This window comes from Arvicanthis niloticus, chromosome 5 (genome assembly GCF_011762505.2).
Source record: "Arvicanthis niloticus isolate mArvNil1 chromosome 5, mArvNil1.pat.X, whole genome shotgun sequence".
Classification (NCBI taxonomy): Eukaryota; Metazoa; Chordata; class Mammalia; order Rodentia; family Muridae; genus Arvicanthis; species Arvicanthis niloticus.
The window spans coordinates 85,742,507-85,760,627 of record NC_047662.1 but is presented as its reverse complement, the minus strand read 5'-3'; the positions used below and the strand labels follow the sequence as shown (position 1 = coordinate 85,760,627).

The 18,121-nt window shown below is 43.9% G+C and overlaps 1 protein-coding gene across 7 annotated transcripts in view; it reads right to left on the bottom strand.

Moving 5' to 3' along the window:
• The window catches only part of Susd1 (sushi domain containing 1), a 122,537-nt gene that overhangs the window by 42,616 nt on the left and 61,800 nt on the right, over window positions 1–18,121 (bottom strand). For 6 of the 7 annotated variants that reach the window (XR_013110652.1, XM_076934890.1, XM_076934893.1 and 3 more), the window contains 2 exons: window positions 10,006–10,112; window positions 7,040–7,232 (listed from right to left, as the gene is read on the bottom strand). The exons of the other annotated variant lie outside the window; for it this stretch is intronic. Coding sequence is in view for 5 of the 6 variants with exons in the window: in XM_076934890.1 (XP_076791005.1) it covers window positions 7,040–7,232; window positions 10,006–10,112 (300 nt within the window). In the remaining variant the exon portion in view is untranslated. The remainder of the gene's footprint in view (window positions 1–7,039; window positions 7,233–10,005; window positions 10,113–18,121) is intronic. 7 annotated transcript variants of the gene reach the window in all.

Below are 18,121 nucleotides of genomic sequence, written 5' to 3'. Positions count from 1 at the left end.
GAAAGCCTGTATGCTTCGAATGACAGACAGTGTGACAGTGTAAGCAGCTGATGCCACTGTAAGTACGGACCAACTTGAGGTATACATGGGCAACAACAAGGTCACAGCAGAGAGACACCTGACCGTAAGGCAACTTGAGAGTTCATAGGTGCCAAAATGTGAAAATAAATATCTGAAATCCAGTAAGACATACTATACTGTGCATAATAATAACAGTGGTTTTTTTTTTTTTTGAAGGGGGAACTTCAATATCCTTCAATAATATGCAAATTAGTAAATTAGACACTTTTAAACCATGGGATTTTTATCCTCTTAAAAAGAATGAAATAAAAGTATATGAACTAGTAAGGAAGTATCTCTATAAAAATATTGCAAGGACAAAATAAAATAAATTAATTAATTAAATAAAGTAGAATAGAACATTCTAGCAGGATGCCCCATCATCTTTGCTACTGAAAGTGCTGTGTGTGTGTGCTCCTTGAAGCCTCCTGGTTCCTGGCCACCTCTCCATTCTTTCTCTCTCTCCACCCACTGGGCCAATCTAACCTAGACTAATGGAGCTGAAAAACCAGACCTGCAAGAATGTCTCACAGGAAACAAAAATCTGGCTCTTAGTTCAGACTCTTTGGAACTTTGCTTTTCCTTCTTACTGTGGGAGAGGGGCTCTGAGTAATACCAGGCATTTCTTCCTCTCTGCTCAGCAGTACCCCACAAACAACTGGGAGCTCTGGGGAGCCTGGGGGTCGGGTGAGGTTCTTTTACTTCTTTGTGCTCCCAGTGAGGAGGAGGGTACCAAGCACAGCTGTCTTGGCCATTTATTACACCATCAGGAGAAAGCCAAGCAACTGACCTTACTCTAATGGAACAGAAGTGCCATAAGACATGGTTTCTGCTTGGTGACGGTTGGAGCTCATCATCAACGTGACAGGGTCTGGCCTGGAGACTGACTGAGGAAGGGATTACCTAGCTACTGGGCATGCCTGTGAGCCCCTGTCTTGATTCGGTTAACTGATATGGGAAGCCCCATCTTAACTGCAGGCAGGGCCACGCCACGAGTAGGGCGCCTGCACTGCATAAAATGGAGAAAGTGAACCGAGGTGCAGCGGTATACACTCAGCCCCCTCTGTGCTGTTGTTGTTGTGGGTTGTTGGTGTGACGTGCGCAGCTCCTTCAAGCCTCTGCTGCCTTGACTTCCCCCGCCATGATGGACTGCACCCTCCTACTGCAGCCAGAATAAAGCCTTTCTCTCTTAAATTGTTTTGGCCAGAGTGTTTTATCATGGTAACAGCAAAACACATTAATACACACTCTTAACATGCATTTGACTTAGGGGGAGGAGTCCTTCACTATGTAAGTGTAGCAAAAATACAAAGGAGCACGTAACACATGCCATTAGATAAAATTAAGTAACGAGTAGCTTTTTACAGAGAGAGCTTGCCACACAGAGACTGGTTTTCTACATGAATTAACCCCTGTAGTGTTTATCACAAACCCATGAGTTAAGTACTGCCAGTCCCACATTCACAGGTAAGGGAACTAAGGCACCTGCAGGTTAAGTCACTTACTCAAACACATCATATTTGAATTTAGACGGTCTGGTTTCAGGAGAACACTGCCAAAGCACCTGAAACCAGCCACAGGAATCCAGAACGAAGAAAGAAAACTTACAGAAAAGGAACCAATACATGAAGTACAGAGAAGAAGAGGGGGGTTCGAGGTGGAAAGATTTGAACCAATAAGACACAGAGATGGATGGAAGGTCTGCACTTAGAACACAGAGAGTAGAGTTATACTCCATCTGAGGAAAACCATGGTCTGTCGAGTCTGAATCTATATCCCATTCTCCAAAATATTCTTCAGGTCAAAAGGAGGAGCAGATAAAATGAGAACAATGTTGCTGGGCTGGAAACATGGTTCAGTGGGTGAAGTGTGTACTGAGCCAGCGTCATCCTGAGTTCGTGTCCCCAGAACCTGGTATCCAAACAGTGAGCTGTCTCAAAACACAAGGTGGAGAGCGGTAGTCAAGACATCCACACAGGCACACACAGCTGAACACACTTCCCGCCACACACAGATGCATACGCCACAAACACACAGCTGTCATCCTAACTAGAAAGCAGAGAGGACACAGCAATCTCAAAAGCGCCATTAAACAAAGTATCAAATTCCAGCCAAGTTCTCTCAGCTTCCTCCGAGTGTTTGTGCAGAGAGCTGTGGGGGAGGCAGGGAGTTAGAGACCTTCACAGAAAGAGAAATGCCACTTTAAGTGTGAAAACATGGGAACAGACCAGTGTGACCACAGCATTGGCTACAGAGAAAGGATGGGTAGGACATGTCAAGGTGCTGGGGACCAGCTGAGGAAGTCACTGCTCCTTCGAAAAGAAAAGGCAACCAAGGAAGAAGAGCGATCACCTATCCTTGGAGTCTAAGTGTGGACAGGAAGAAGCATGAACATTAGTGCAAGATCCCACGTAGCAGAAAAGCCCTAAACTAGAACAGAAGATTCGTGCTCAACCAGAGAACAAAACACAGAAGAAATGCCTTATAGCAACTGCAGTTCACCCCTTGACTGAAGAGGGCGCTCTTAACCTGGGAATCCCCTTAGCTACCGAGCAGGCCTGACTCCATGATAGACAACAGCAGTGTCTGCTCAAAAACAAGGCTCTATGAACAAAACCTTGTCGCTTGGGCAAACCAACACATGTAGATTTTTTGAAAATCTACACATGAGGAAAAATTAACACAATAAATAATCGTTTGAGGATATGCAGAAAGTATCTCTAGACAGAAAATTAAAACTAAGAACAGAAATGGATATGAAGCAGGAAAGGACTGAAAAAGAAGTATCTGAATTCAGAAAATAAATGAAAGAAAAGAACAAACTGGCATTGGAAGTGAAGGCTGAATATCTTGATGTCTATGAAAGTATGAATTTGAATAAAATTTAATAAAAATAGTAGAGAAGATTTAAAAGTAAAATGACATTTTTCTTTTCAAAATGGGGTCTGACTATATAGCCCTGGCTGGTCTGGAACTCACTACCAGGCTAGCCTCAAACTCACAGACATCTGCCTGCCTCTGTCTCCAGGAGCTGGGATTAAAGACCTATCCTAAAATGAGATCTAAAAAAAAAAAAAAACAAAAAAACAAAACAAAACAACAACGAACAACAAACAACAGGCAAAAGGTTCAACATATGCATAACCAGAGTCTCCAAAGTGGGGGCGAGACATTGCGCTGAGACATAATATTTAAAAGTATAATTCAAAATAATATTACAAAAATCAAAAACATACTTGAATATAAATATTGAAAGGATAGTGTAGGTACCTAAGAAGGTTGAGTCAGAATAATCTCAAAACCTCCTCAAATACAATGATTACATTTTAAGGATAAAGGAAAAATTCTCAACCTCTCCCCTTCACACACACACACTCAAGGAACTAAACAGAAAGGGTGGAGGGTTACAGGGAGAGGAAAGGTTGGAAATACTTTCTATAGTTTCATTCCCTGGAAAGAATGTCAGCTCCCGCCTCCTAATGTTCCTGATTTTTTTTATCCAGTGTGTGTTACAGACACAACCCTGCCGAGGAGAGACAATCATGTTCTTAAACATCCGTGTGACGTGGCCTTCAGGTCCCTGATTAGAAGCAGTCTAAAGACAGATATCATTGCTATCCAGATATTGCCAGAAAGAATGATTTAAAAAAAAAAAACCAAAAAACTACCATTCTGAATTAAAGCTACAATTTTTACAGCTGCTGTATAAACAGGGATGTCATTTCTTTTTTTTTTTTTTCTTTCTTTCTTTTTTTTTTTTTTTTCTTTTTTGGTTTTTCGAGACAGGGTTTCTCTGTGTAGCCTTGGCTGTCCTGGAACTCACTCTGTAGACCAGGCTGGCCTCGGACTCAGAAATCCGCCTGCCTCTGCCTCCCAAGTGCTGGGATTAAAGGCGTGCGCCACCACTGCCAGCAGGGATGTCATTTCTGTTACCTAGATCTATCCAGATATTTTTCAAGTGGCTTAAGTTAAAGAAAGTGAAGTGAAAGGTTCAAAGTTGAGAGGTTTTGGTTATATTATGCAAACGTTTCTTTGGATAAATTTAGTGTCTGGTTACCATGAAAAATTTCAGGCTATCAGTCTGCAACTACACTATACAGAGATGAACTGGGGTCCATCACACTGATGGGCAGATTCACACAGTTCTCCTGGCTCAGCTCTCTGGAGTCTAAGCTTCCAAACTAGAGAGCTAAGCAGCAGTCAACAAGCAGGAGCCTGTGTGACTCACCAGTGACACAGACCAGTCACCTGGGGACTTGGTCTCAGGTTCAGTGACTTCATGCACGCACCAGATCTGAAGTTGGAAGAAGCAGTATTACTGCAGTAATACCTAAGAGTGACTTAAATCTCTCGCTTAAGCCAGATCTACAGCCATTTCTAATGTCTTTTCCGATGCAACCTGTGTGCTGAGTCAATATACAGAAACAGCTTTACAAACGCCTTGTGAGGAGCTTCCCACCCACTGTCCTATTGACAGGATATCCTGGAATCAGAAATCCCCATCTCATGTCGAGGGCAGAACACATTTGTGAAAATACTAATGTGTTAAAAATCTTACAGACAATGGCGTGCCTCCCTTTCTGACTGGTCTGCTAAACAGATCGCAGAATTCCAATGTTGAAATAAATGAACTATGAGGATATAACTAAGCACCGTGAATGGCCTTCCTAATGCAGACTCCCGGGATGATACAGATACTTGTGTTCAAGCCCCTGATGTTCAACATCCCAGAGGTCAGTTCCCTTGCTAAAGTGTGCTAAGGGTGGTCACTTCCTTACAGCACTCCACAAAAGCAAATACAATCCCCACTCATTTAGCCTCAAGGAACAGTAAATACCAGAGCTGACTGACAGGAAGCTCTATTCCTTGGGTCACATTTCCTGTTGTACAGAGTTCCTGTGTTACGGTTACTGAGCAAACACAGTGCAGAATGGTGATCTCTGCAGCCTGCGGGACTTCATGTAGCCCCAGCCTCCAAGAAGTAGGTAATAGGTTATCTGCCCACTGCTGCCCATCTGCTGCTCAGCCTAAGACTGGCTGGAGAAGCCCATTATATTTAAATCTTCTCTAAAATGACCACACTCCAATCTGTGTTGAAGGTCATCCTGGGAATTGCCCACAACTGTAAAGACAATACTTTGTCTATTAATCCCGAGTAATCCCACGTGGAAAGGAAAATTAAGATTCGGTTTCTTACTACAAAAAGTGAAAACACTGGCTGGAACCTAATACGAAGATGAGAGCTGCCTGGGCAGAGCACACATCACAGGGTCTCTAAGTCAGAGGCAGGGATAGAGGAAGTGGGTATTTGATTATCAGGAAACATGTATCAATCAGGTCAAGTTTTAGCACACTAGCTAGCTTCTTGGATAGGAACTATGGGATTATTTTGGCTATCTCTCTTTCCCTTCCTAACTCTCTCCCTCCTTTCTCATATCTTTACCTGCACGGACCTTGCAATTGGCCAGGAATAGCTAAGTTGTATGTGGCTAAAACAGCACTACCCAAGTGGACTGGCAGAATCAGCTGGGCAGACTCTGGGTGCCCACCTCTGCATATTGACTCAGAACTTCCAGGACGGAGCCCGTGAACCTGTGCCCAACACCTCTCTTGGTGATCCCACACTTGGTGATCCCAGACAGATTAGACAGACAGAAATGCACTAATATTGTTTTGAGCATTATCGTCTCCCAGGTGCAAACTGCCAGCCCCCTGGCTCACTAGGAGCAAAAGTGAACAGGAAACAGAGGCCCTGGCCAGGCAGGGGCAGGCCCTTCATTCTGCAGCCCCTTCAGAGGGGAAGCCCTGAGACTATACTGCTAAACCCAGAGAGCTAAAGAAACAGTAGAAGGGGCCTGGCAGTGTGGCTCAGTGGAGAAATGTTTGCCCAGTTTGTGCGAAGTCCTGAGTGGGTGGGTTCTCTAAGGAAAAGAAGGAAGGAGGGGGGGAGGGAGGGAGAGAGGGAAAGGTAAAGACCCCGTGTCCCTCAGCACTAGCTGGGAGCTGTGTAGTTAACATCGCTGGCTTCCATATGGCTTCCAGGAAAGTCCACAAAGGAGGAGTTTCCAAGGAGCACCAAGGAGTGCCACTATACCCCTATTCTGAGTCAGACTGCTGGAAATGCAATAATAAAAAATCCAAGAGACTAGAGAACATGAAACAGTTTTTAATACACCATCAGGAAAGGGGGCAGCCGAATCACTGACCTAGCACAAAAGAGTGGTTTTGAAAATCCTCAAGAAATTTCTGTCCCCTTCTCTAGGCTGAAACTTGGACCCCTTCCAAACCACTCGTCTCACAGACCTTGGACGCAAAGGCTCAGCCAATGAACAATCTGGGGCTTAGGGCTGCCGCTCTCCCCATTTTATGCTCTTCCTTTGGGGAATGCCCTCCCTACTGATGTTGATGCCTCCACAGTGATCAGAAACAGCACAAGTCCAGGAGGTGAAAGCGTGGCTAATGTCTCAGCAAAATGGTGAACACTGGGACCTTCAGGACAGCCCTTAGGTTGTGGAAAAGAACTCTAAAAACACAAGTTTGAAAATATATCATTTCTCAACTCTGCAAAACATGAGGATGTAATATAAACTGCATAAATGAAATATATGGGGCTTCATGACTCTAAAGGAGCAGAAGCAGCTGCACAGTGAGCCAACTTGTCAGAAAGACACTAAGGAAGGAGATAAAGAGCCATTTTGAATTTGAAATGAGAGACAGAGGCCCTACAGAAGCCCGCTCTAAGACTGCCTGAAATCCCCACATAGACTCCTTGCCTGGACCCTCTTGAAGTCAAAATGGTGCACAAAAGGACTGATGGGTAGGATTCAGCATCTGAAATATCAGACAAAGCTGGTGGTTTGTTAGAACTTGAACACATGGCTCTTGACCCTGTCCTTTGATGCTTCCCCCATTGTGTCGCTCAACCCTCATACCTAATTTGTTGTTCCGAGGTACAAAACAGAAAGGCATCCGTGCCTACCTGTCACTGAGGTGGTTATGGTTATTTGTGCGGAGCGCAGCTCAGTGGGTCTCAGAAGGGTGATGTTTATCGAGTAATCAGTGGCAGGGTACAGATCTAAACACACTTCAGGAGCTCGGTCTCTCGTTGTGAAGTTAAAGAAAACAGCATGATAGAAGCTGTCTAAGTACCACCTCTGACCCAGAACCTCCACCTGTCAGATGGAAAGAGAGTGCTGTGTTAGCTTCCTGCTGGCTTGCAGATTTCTAGACTGTCAAGAAAGCTCCTTCTGTTAATCTTTGTGGGATTCCCTTTAAGATGCCAGTGAGCTAAACCAAGGGCAGCCTTTGCAAAGCCAGAGCTCCTGTGCCTGTCCTACCCAGTTTTCCTCTCAGCCACTGGAGGACTAAGATTGAATCACATAATCACTGACTGAGAGGGAATAACAGAACGGCAGGCTGTTCTAGAACAATCAAGTGCACCAAAGCTACTGGGCAGAATTCTTTCGGGTTTTGTTCATTGTGAGGACTCCATAGAGAAGCCCCACTGTGTGGATACTTAGCCTCATGAGAACTACCCCAGGCTATGCTTTGAAAGCAACAGTTCGATGTGGATGTGGTTTCCTTGCACTGCTGCTTTCCTTCCCATCAAAGCTGGTCAAAGCTGATGAGTGTGGAAGCATCCCACGTACTGCAGTCTGAATCACCGCTCTGAGTCACAAGGGAAGGAAGCACTCTTGTGAAGATCCCAGGATAATAGGACCACACGTTATCAACCAGTAGAGTTTATCTGGTGAAACTGTGAGTTTAATGAAGCTTGCATCATTGGCTCTCCACCCTCCACCATTACATTCAATCACTGAGCCATCCTCGAAGATCATCCAAGACTGGGTAACTGGTTCATAAGGTTTATCTCTTGGGCACCCTTAGAGAGAGACCATCCAAACTGGAGTTCCTTGTGCTCAATGCTATGGATGTCCTCCACTCCATTCCAGCCATCCAATGCCACAGCTGTGCTCCCGGGTCTAGAAAGCACTGCCAGAGGAGCTGAGCAGCAGATCCCATGGTGCCCTGTTCTTCTGGACCATTCGCTGATAAAGAGTGTGTTCATATGTGATGTGAACAACGTGTATATTCTCACATGACGCTCACTTTTCTCCAGTGGACCTAACTATATTCCACATATTACATAAATGGATCTTTGGCATATTAAAAGTTCAGTTTAGTTTTTCCTTTTACTCTTCAATCATCTTAGGGTATGTATGTGTGCACCTGCACATAGACGCCAGAGGCTGGATGTCTTCTCACTGAACCCTGAGCTCACAGATTCAGCTAGCCTGGCTGGCCAGCAGCCAAAGGAATCCTCTTGACTGCACACAACACTGTACCTGGCTCTTTAGGTGGGGATGGGGTCCAAACTGAGTGCCTCACGCTTGGGGTGGCAAGTGCATTACCAACTGAATCGTCTTCCCAGACCCAAGAATAATTTGTTTTCCCGACCAAGTATTTGGCTAGCTATAATAGAACTCCTTCAGTACTAATTTGAAAACCCATTTTAATCATAGAATAAACTATTTGGGTGCTTGTATGTTGTGTCTCTTTTCGAGGGCTCATTCCAACATGAAAACTTAGATGCTCACCCACTTAAAGTCCTCTAGTGGATCGTAACAGGCATTCAAATTCAAATCAAAGAGCACAAGGTTCTCACTTCCTCCCTCCCTTCCTTCTCCTCTTTGCCTTCCAGTCAGCCACTGTTCCATGGACGTGCCCACACCTCCCCCTTTCACCCTCACTTCAGCTAATCCCTACACATTTTCTATGATACGACATGGATTTTGCTTCTTAAAAATTACAACTTGTCAGGGAGAAGTAGAGAGCCGCTCAGCAGGTAAGGGCACTCACTGGCTCTTGCTGAGGACCTGGGTTCTAGTCCCAGCATGGATATGGTAACTCACAACCACCCAGAACTCCACACTCTACTCCTGGCCTCTGTGGACATAAGGCACATGCATGGTGCACACATATATGCAGACAAAACATGCACATTAAAGTAACGCATAAAATAAAAATACACTTAGGAGCAAACACTCACACGCGGGTGCGCACACACGCACACACACACAGTTATTTTCACATTTTTAGCAAAGACTCACAGTGTCCCATTACAGTTGCTGTTTATTTATATATTCCTACTTGTTTGAATTGAAACTCTCAGGTCATAATATATGATTTTTTTTTTTTGCTAAGTGTTTATGGAATGAATAACTAATTTTCACTTTATCACACTCTGCCTGAGTTTCTAGGCACTAAAAATGACACCAAAGTAAATCTTGGTTCTTTCTTAAATTTGCTTTTGATTTGAGTTTGGGTAGCGAAGAAAACTAAAGTAAAACGATCTTCTTAGAAATATACGCCCAGTATGTGCATCTGAAGGCAAACCGAGATGAACGCATTGACATGTAAGTGTGCAACTGTGGCAGGAAATCAATAGAGGTCATCAAGTACACAGAACCTTTGCCAACTTAGTTCCTCCTGCAACGAACGGTCTAGCCTATACCCATCCCTAGAAAGAGCAGCCACAAACAGTGCAGGCAGTCGCTCTATTCGGAGCCTTTACATAGTCTGGATCTTTCATTGCAGATAGCCTGCATATATTGTAAGCAGAGTTGGGAGTTTACTAAAGATATTTTAACATAGACTTGTTGCTAGGATAGACCCCAGAGCATGGGTGTGCGCCCTGCAAAGGCATCACAATTCACGAAAAAGATGTGTTTAATAAGATTTCATTCAGAGGTTAAGAGCAAGAGAGAAGCTCAAGGAGCGAATAAGGCAAGCCCAGAGGGGATGAATCCCTCTTGTTTTGTTGTTTTTGGAATGACTAATTCTATAAGAGATAAGAATAAGGGATCATCCTACGTGGAGAATAAGGGATCATCTTACTTGGAGAATAAGGGATCATCTTACTTGAAGAATAAAGGATCATCTTACTTGGTACATTTGCTCTGATCCAACTTGCCCAGAATGCCTGTTCAACTTCAGACAAGTTTCATTAAATACTGAAATATTGAAAATTCCATCATCTTCTAAGAGATCGTCTAGAAGACAAGAGAAGATATATAAACGTTGCATCACCAAGCAGATAGATATGTAAGTCGAATATAAGTGCAGCTGGAACACTTTCACAGGCCGGCAGGGTGTTTAACACAAGGAGCACACACTTAGATTTGGTCTTACACACTTAGGCTCAAGCACTAGCTCTATAGTTTGTTTTTGTTTAAAATTGTGTGTGTATCTGAGTGTACGAGCATGTGTGTATGCATGTGAGTGTGTATGTGTGAGCATTTGTGTGTATGTCCGCATGTGTGCATATGTGTCTGTGTATGCACATGTGTGTGTGCACGCACATATGTGTGTTTGTCTGTGTGTCTGTGTGTCTCTCTGTGTATATCTGTGCTATGCACATGTGGGTATGCATGTGTGTATATGTGTGTATGTGTGTGTATGTGTATATATGTGTATGTGTGTGTGTGTGTATGTGTGTGTGTGTGCTTTCAATTGCTCTCCACCTTATTCTTTGAGACAGGGTCGCTCACTGAATCTGGAGTCCACTGATTCTGCTAGACCACTTGGGCAGCAAGCACCCAGGATCCTCCTATCTCTGCCTCCCCACTGCTAGGATTACAGGTGTGCACCACGACTGCTCCTGGGGGTTTTCTGAAGCACCGTTGCTCCTGGGAGGTTTCCATGGTTACAAGGATGGACCTCATCATCACGCTTAAACAGTAAGCACTTTACCAACCGAACCGTGGGTTTTCACTTGTTTGGGTTTTGTTTTCCAAGATTTCTTTATTTTCATTTTATGAGTGTTTGCCTGCACGTATGTCTATGTACCATCTTCCTGCCTGATTCCCTTGGAGGCCAGGGGAGAGCATCAGATCTGTCGGAACTAGAGTTACAGATGTTGTGAGCTGCCATGTGAGTGCTGGAACCCAAACTCTGCAAGAGCAACAAAGCTCCTAACCGCCGAGGCTCTCTAGCCCTGGTTTTGTTTTTTAAGACAGGATTTCACTTTGTAGCCCAGGCCTCCTTCAACTTGCTATGTAACCCAGGCTAGCCTCTTACTCTTACTCTTCATCCTTCTTCCTCAGTTCTGGAATTATGGACAAGCGCCACCACACCCAGAAAAACTCCTAAGTGAGATTCAGAAGGGTTTCTTCCAAACCTAAATTTTCTCACTTGTGAAATCAACTAATCCAGCTTTCTTACATCATGGGCAGCTGGGAGCACTGAGTGAGGTGCGGAAATGTTGCCATAAAGCTGTAACCTTTGTAGACAGTCAGTTGTACTTAGATGGGCCATAATAAAATGTCCTGAAGCGTCTCTGTGGATGGACACCTTGAGAATAAAGGAAATGGTGCATAAACCTCTATGGCTTAGGCCTCGGGGCTTGTGCTCTCCAACAGAAAATGACTGGAAAGTGGATGACTAGGCTGGAGAGACGTGTGCTGCACTCAAGAGCAGACAGCATTCCTCCAGCTGCTTAGAGCTCAGCTAAGGTAATTAACAACCAAGAGGCAGGCTTGTCCCACCATTATATAGAAAAAGTCATCCCCCTGCAGGGGAACATCATTGCAATCCTTTATTTTCTTAATGCTGTCAAAGAAGAGGCTCCACAGGATGAAGTAAAGAACCCCCTGGGGTAACAGAGCAATTTCTAGGGAAAAGCAAGTGTCCTAACAAATATGCTTTTACCTTTTCTACCAATGAAAAAAGGTGGTTTGTTTGTTCTTCTTTCTATGGTGTTGGAGATCAAACCCACAAGCTCACAAGTCCAAACCCCTCTCCACTCTGAGCTACATCCAAAGCCCAAACAGTTCAAACCTCTGTCAGGGAGCCGCTCTTTTACAATCTCATTTAATATGTAAGTCTCCCGTAAGAGTCTGTGTCACCTAAGAAGTGTTCATGATAATGGCAAATTATTGCAGTCAAAATCCGGATTGCCCAAAGCGTTTTCAATATTGCTAACATATGCAGCACAAGACAACAGGCTGAGAGACAATATTCCTGACTATAACAGGAAAATGTGAAAATATGCTTCTAAGAATTGGAAGACCTGTCAGGTCTCCTTCATCTTCACAGTGTTTAAAGTTTTCACAAGGCTATCAAGAGGAGGGGGACAGCCACAGGATTCTGAGAAACAGCAAATGTATCCATGTACGAAATACAGAAGAAACGGCACATAATGTCTACGACTGTACACAGACAGAAGACAAGCAGAGCTGCTGTTTGCAAGTTCCCACTCGAGACAGCTTTTCTGTGGTATACCCATTACAGGCTGAGTTCAGAGGAAGACAGTGCCGGGAAGGAAGGCGTCTGGCTTCTACTTCCCGCACCCACTCCTGACAGAAGTGACTGAGAATAACTAAAAATGGGTCAAAATTTGCATCTGGGTTGGAAGGAAAGGTTGGTTGCCATATGCAAGGCGGACACATGAGGACACCTACGCTCACACAGTGTAAAAGAGACTGGCTATCAGAGGCTCAGAGCAGCTATCCAACCTGCCTTCCAAGCAAGTGAGCATGGTCGACAAATTTCAAAGGAAGGACTAGAGAACTTGAGCGGAGGAGGCCAGTCAGGCCACAGGACAAGGTAGTGATGAATGTCCTCGTGGAGGCACAGTCCATTGGCCCCCAAATCTAACTGCACATCAGAATCACACAGGCAGCATTTCTAAATGGTGCGTGGACATCTGTGGGATATGTTTTAAAGGTCATCAGGCAATTCGCCATAGGATTTTGAGGAACAGAAAATCTAACCAGGCTCAGCCTTGCTTAGCTTCAGAGATCACCTGAGATGGGACACATTCTGACTGGCAGACTCACCTGGCAATTCTGAGAGGCGGCCAGGACAAACGGTGTTTTCGCTACTATTACTAGTGCCAATGCTCCTTCCTTAGCACTCTGGAGATCAGCAACAAGGAGGATCATCTAAGTGGAGACCTCAGGACCAGAGAGCTCCATGTAACAAAACCCTGGCTTGACAGGACAGCTTGACTCTGCTGTTTCAGTAGGCTGCCACACCATCATGAAGCCAGGCATAGCAGAGTTGACCCGAGGCCAACAGCTACACAAGTCAACAGAACAAGGTACTCAGAAATTAAGCTCGGGGATGTGGGCTTCCCCACAACTGCTCCTCAAAGAAGGCCAGCCCACCCAGCCGTTGGCGAGTCCATCACTGGGAGGTCAAACATAGAGTCTGTCACTGGGAGGTCCGAGATAAGCACATTAATAAAATCCAATGAAAGGTGAGGTCAGAGGGAGTGACATCCAGCTCGTGAGGAAGCATCAGACTAGACAGGGCTCTATCTTCCCAGGAGAAGTAACCTAGAAGGCTATGAAATGATCCTTCCACACGAGGGGAAGGAAAGGGAGGCGTGTGTACAGGGACCAGGGGTGTTGTTTTTCTGTGGTTTTTTTTTTTTTTTTTTTTCAAAGCAATATGGTAAGATTAAGAAGTTCTGTGGATGGGAGACACAGTTTTATAAACTTACTAATAATGTTCCAATTACAAATATAAATTAAGGTCGGGCAGTGGTGGCGCACGCCTTTATCCCAGCACTTGGGAAGCAGAGGCAGACGGATTTCTGAGTTCGAGGCCAGCCTGGTCTACAGAGTGAGTTCCAGGACAGCCAAGGCTATACAGAGAAACCCTGTCTCAAAAAACAAAACAAAACAAAACAAAAACAAAGATTAAGCAGTTCTTATTCGTTACTTTCAATAATCATTTCTTAAAAACATCCGAAATGATTCTAATGAAAGAAGAACGTATTAGAAAGGAAATGTTGAGAGAAGCAGAAATAAAAGAGAAATAAAAACTATCTCAGATTCCCCACACGCTCCTCAAAGAGATGAAAGTGCACAACAAAACTTACCACTTAAGTACATTATAGACACACGTGTGCATGCACACACACGTTCACACAGGCATGCACATGCAACATGTACACATACATACATATGCATACACACACGCACGTTCACATACTCATGCACATGCAACGTGTACACACACGCACATATGCACACACACACACACACACACACACACATTTACAGTAGGCATGGTACACATTCCCAAAAGGCAGAGGAAAAAGAACATGAACATTTAAAGGATAGAGCAAGGAGTTCGTTCCACGTAGGTGTATAGGTGTGTGTGTGTGTGTGTGTGTGTGTGTGTGTGTGTGTGTGTGTGTGTGAGAGAGAGAGAAGTAACAATCCAAATGGAGATTTGGTGAAGGAAATCATTCCTTACATGTGGACAGATCAAAATCCCCTAGGGCCCTAGGAAGACTGATCAAGTGCATAGTGTTTACATCCCGCTGTAAACTGCAACCAGGTCAGACACTCAGATGTTGTCAGTCAACACTTACCATGTGTATGAACAGATGACCTAAGGCTTAGCTTTACTGCTAAAGGGATCTTTTTTGATACACACTGAGGTGTGGCTAGACGCTGGAGCCTAAGCTTCACTTGTGGGAGACCCAAGATTCACTCTTCAGTGGCTCCTAAGGCTTTAAATCCCAAAGCCAATGTGATTTGTTTACAGAATTCTTAAATTCAAGAATTAATCTCCACTCAAACTCTTATTCACAGGGAAGGCAACAAAAGACACTCTCAGATAATTGTGGGCTCAAAATTATCCCATTTCCACAGTGAGAAAAGATAGAAACCGTCTTCTAGACGGGAGCAGAAATGGAAGGAGAACAGAGAAGAGAGCTTAGAGAGATGGGCAGTTAACACCTCACCAACTAAAACACACACCTCAGGTTAAACGGCTGTGGAAAACATTGCTACAAGCAGTATGTGACAAAACTACAGCGCCAGACCAACCAGACCAACAGCCTAAGGAAAAGAGGAAAAAATACAGCGGCGGACAGCTCTGCCTTCCTTCCTCAGAGAGAAGCCAACACTGGTGAGCCTTAACACTGGTAATCAGAGAGGCACACACCCAAATAGGTTCTTTTAAAGATTCGGGCACCTGTAGAAGAAAAACAAAATCTGTACTGTCTGACTCACTGAAAACAGAAACCTGTGGAACCAATAAAAAGCAAAGCAACAAAAGACACAGGAATGTGGCATGAAAAAAGAAAACAAAACGCTGAAAAGAAATTCATCACCCAGGAAGCAATAACGGAAGTCTGTTCGCTTATCCACTCAAATACCAGCCTTTCCCCAGAAAGGTTCTGTGTGTTCTGACTCCCAGAGCTGGTCATGGCAGCCTCATGGCAGTCAGTTTTGAGGATAGTTTACAGCAAATTATACAAATTCAAAAGGACAAAGAAATTGAGGAAGTCAGTACTGCATCCAAGGGTGATGTAAGGTAAACAATGTTGGGCAGATAGAGTGAGCCATTTGCTGTTATTGAGAGAATCCATCCATGTGTCAGGAATATTGACAACTGCAGAATCAAATCATGCAGGAGAAACCAGTTAGCCTCTACAGGAGAAATGGAGAAGAATGGAAAGCTAAACAACTCAAGTCCTGCCTGATCTAATAATGGGCGGTGAGACAGAGCTCACCCTCATCCAGACGGCACTGAAGACAGTCCAACCAAGCAGTAAAGTCCACGAGGTGCCAAGAAACCCTCAAAGTATATTAAAGTGTAATCAGACCAGAAGTAATTAACATTAAAGTGTAATTATTAAAAAGAAAAGACTGAACAGATAGTTCAGCTGTCAAGAGTCCTTGCCACTCTACTAAGGGACCCACATCAGATGGCTCACAACCTTCTGTAACTCCAGTTCCAGAGGATCCAACAAATAAAATAAAAACAAATCTTTTTTTAAGGCTGGAGGCGGGGCAAGGAGATTAGAGGAAGAGACAGGAGATAAGAAACAAACAAACAAACCCCAAACAATGTATGAAATGTCATAAGTAACAGGTAATTTCATATACTAATTTAAATATGCATGCATGAATTGTGGTGGTTTAAATGAAAATGGCCCCCAGAGACTCTTAGGGCGTGGCATTATTGGAGGTGTGGTCTTGTTGCAGGAATTGTGTCACTGGTGGAGGTGGGAGGAGGAAGGGAGAGGGGGAAGGGAGGAAGGGGAGGGGAGAGGAAGGGGAGAGGGGGAAGGGAAGAGGGTGAAAGGGGGAGGGGGAAGGGAAGAAGTGCTTTGAGGTTTCAGAAGCCTAGGCGAGCCAGGCTCAGTGGCTCACTCTCTCTTCCTGCTGCTGCCTGCAGACCTGGATGAGGAACTCAGCATCCTCTCCAGCACCACGTCTGCCTGTGTGCAGCCATGATGATAACGGACTAAACCTCTGAACTGTAAGCCAGTCCCAGATAAGTATTCTCCTTTAGAAGAGTTGACATGGTCATGATGTCTCTTCACAGCAGTAAAACCCTAACTAAGACATGCATGTATGCCTGCATATCTATCACACTAATTGGCTGATGGGGTACAGTTCTAATTAATTCTTAAAAGGGGAAATCAGCACAGCAATTGTACAATTGATGGAGGGAAGGGCAAAGAGAACATGTATTAGCACATTTTTAAAATAACTATTTAAGCCGAAAGAAAACCAGCACAGCAATTAAGTCACACCTTAAAAGCAAAGAAGAAGAGAAAAACTGACAGCATCTCGGGAATTCTGTCAAAACTTAAATCTGCAAGGGAGAGGGAAGCCTCCGGGATTTCTATTATTACATAGAAAAATGTAGAAATGTGTTGAATTTTGCACACAGTTACAAAATTTTAAAGTGTTCTGGATATGATGACACATCTGTTAATCCCAGCACTAGTGAGGTGGAGGGAGTAGGATCAGGAATTCAAGGCTAGTATCTGCTAGGAAGTTTGAAGATAGCCTGGTCTACATGAGACCACGTCTCAAAAACAAACAAACAAACAAACACCACCACTCCAATTTAGAAATGAGAGGAAATAATAAAAATTAAATGGATTTAACTAGATAGAAAAGGGAAAGTACAGTTTAGAAATCAAGAAACCATTCTCTGGAAAAGAGAATAAACAGACACCAGGTTGGTGGTTAAGAGCATAGCCTTAAGTGCCTGCCTTTCATCCCAGCAGGAAGGTCTCAGCCAGGTGAAGGCCAGCCTTGTCTGTGTAATGAGTTCCAGGACACCTAGGGCTACCTAGTGTCTCAAGCACAACAGAAAAGGTGAGACACAGAGGAATGGTCAGGGCCAGTCTTACACACACACACACACACACACACACACACACACACACACAGACAAGTAGGCAGGCACTCCACCCCTGAACTCCCACAAACATTAAAAAAAATTCTAGAAAACATGGGCTGACAAGAGTCATGGAAGAAACTGATAAAGGTGTCAACAAACCAACTTCCTAAAAGGGTGAAACATAAATGATTCTATGAGCAAATCTGTGTTCCAGAATGATACAGATTTTCCCAGAGCAGTCATGAGAGAGAAAGTGTGTGTGTGAGAAATGTCTGTATATATGTATGATATGTCTGTGTATGTATGTTTGTATATGTGTATTTGATATGTCTGTGTATGTTTGCATGTTTGTGTGTGTGTGCCTTTCTATGTGTGTGTGATGTGACCATATGTATTTGCATGTTTATGGGTAGTGTGTGTGTGTATGTATGTGTGTGATGTGTCTCTCTGTGTGTGATATGTCTCTGTATGTTATATGTCTGTGTATGTGTTTCTATGTGTATGGGATGGGTCTGTGTCTTTTCATGTTTATGTGTGTGATGTGTCTCTGTGTGTGGTGTGTCTGCAAGTATATATATATGGTTTACATGTGATTGTCTATGTGTGTGATAAGTGTGTATGATGTGTATATGTGTGTGTTTACATGCGTATGTGTGTATAATCTATGTGGTGCGTGTATAATGTGGATGTGTGTGACATGCATGTGTGGTTTATGTGTTGTATGTGGGAGTTATGTCTCTGTGTGTTTGCAAGTGTATGTTTGTGATGTATGTCTCCGGTTTATGTGGTGTGTGTGTGTGTGTGTGTGTGTGTGTGTGTGTGTGTACAGCTCCCCCGTTCATTTGAGGGGAAGTAGTGTCACCTTGATAGTAAAACCAAACCACACAATATGCAGAAT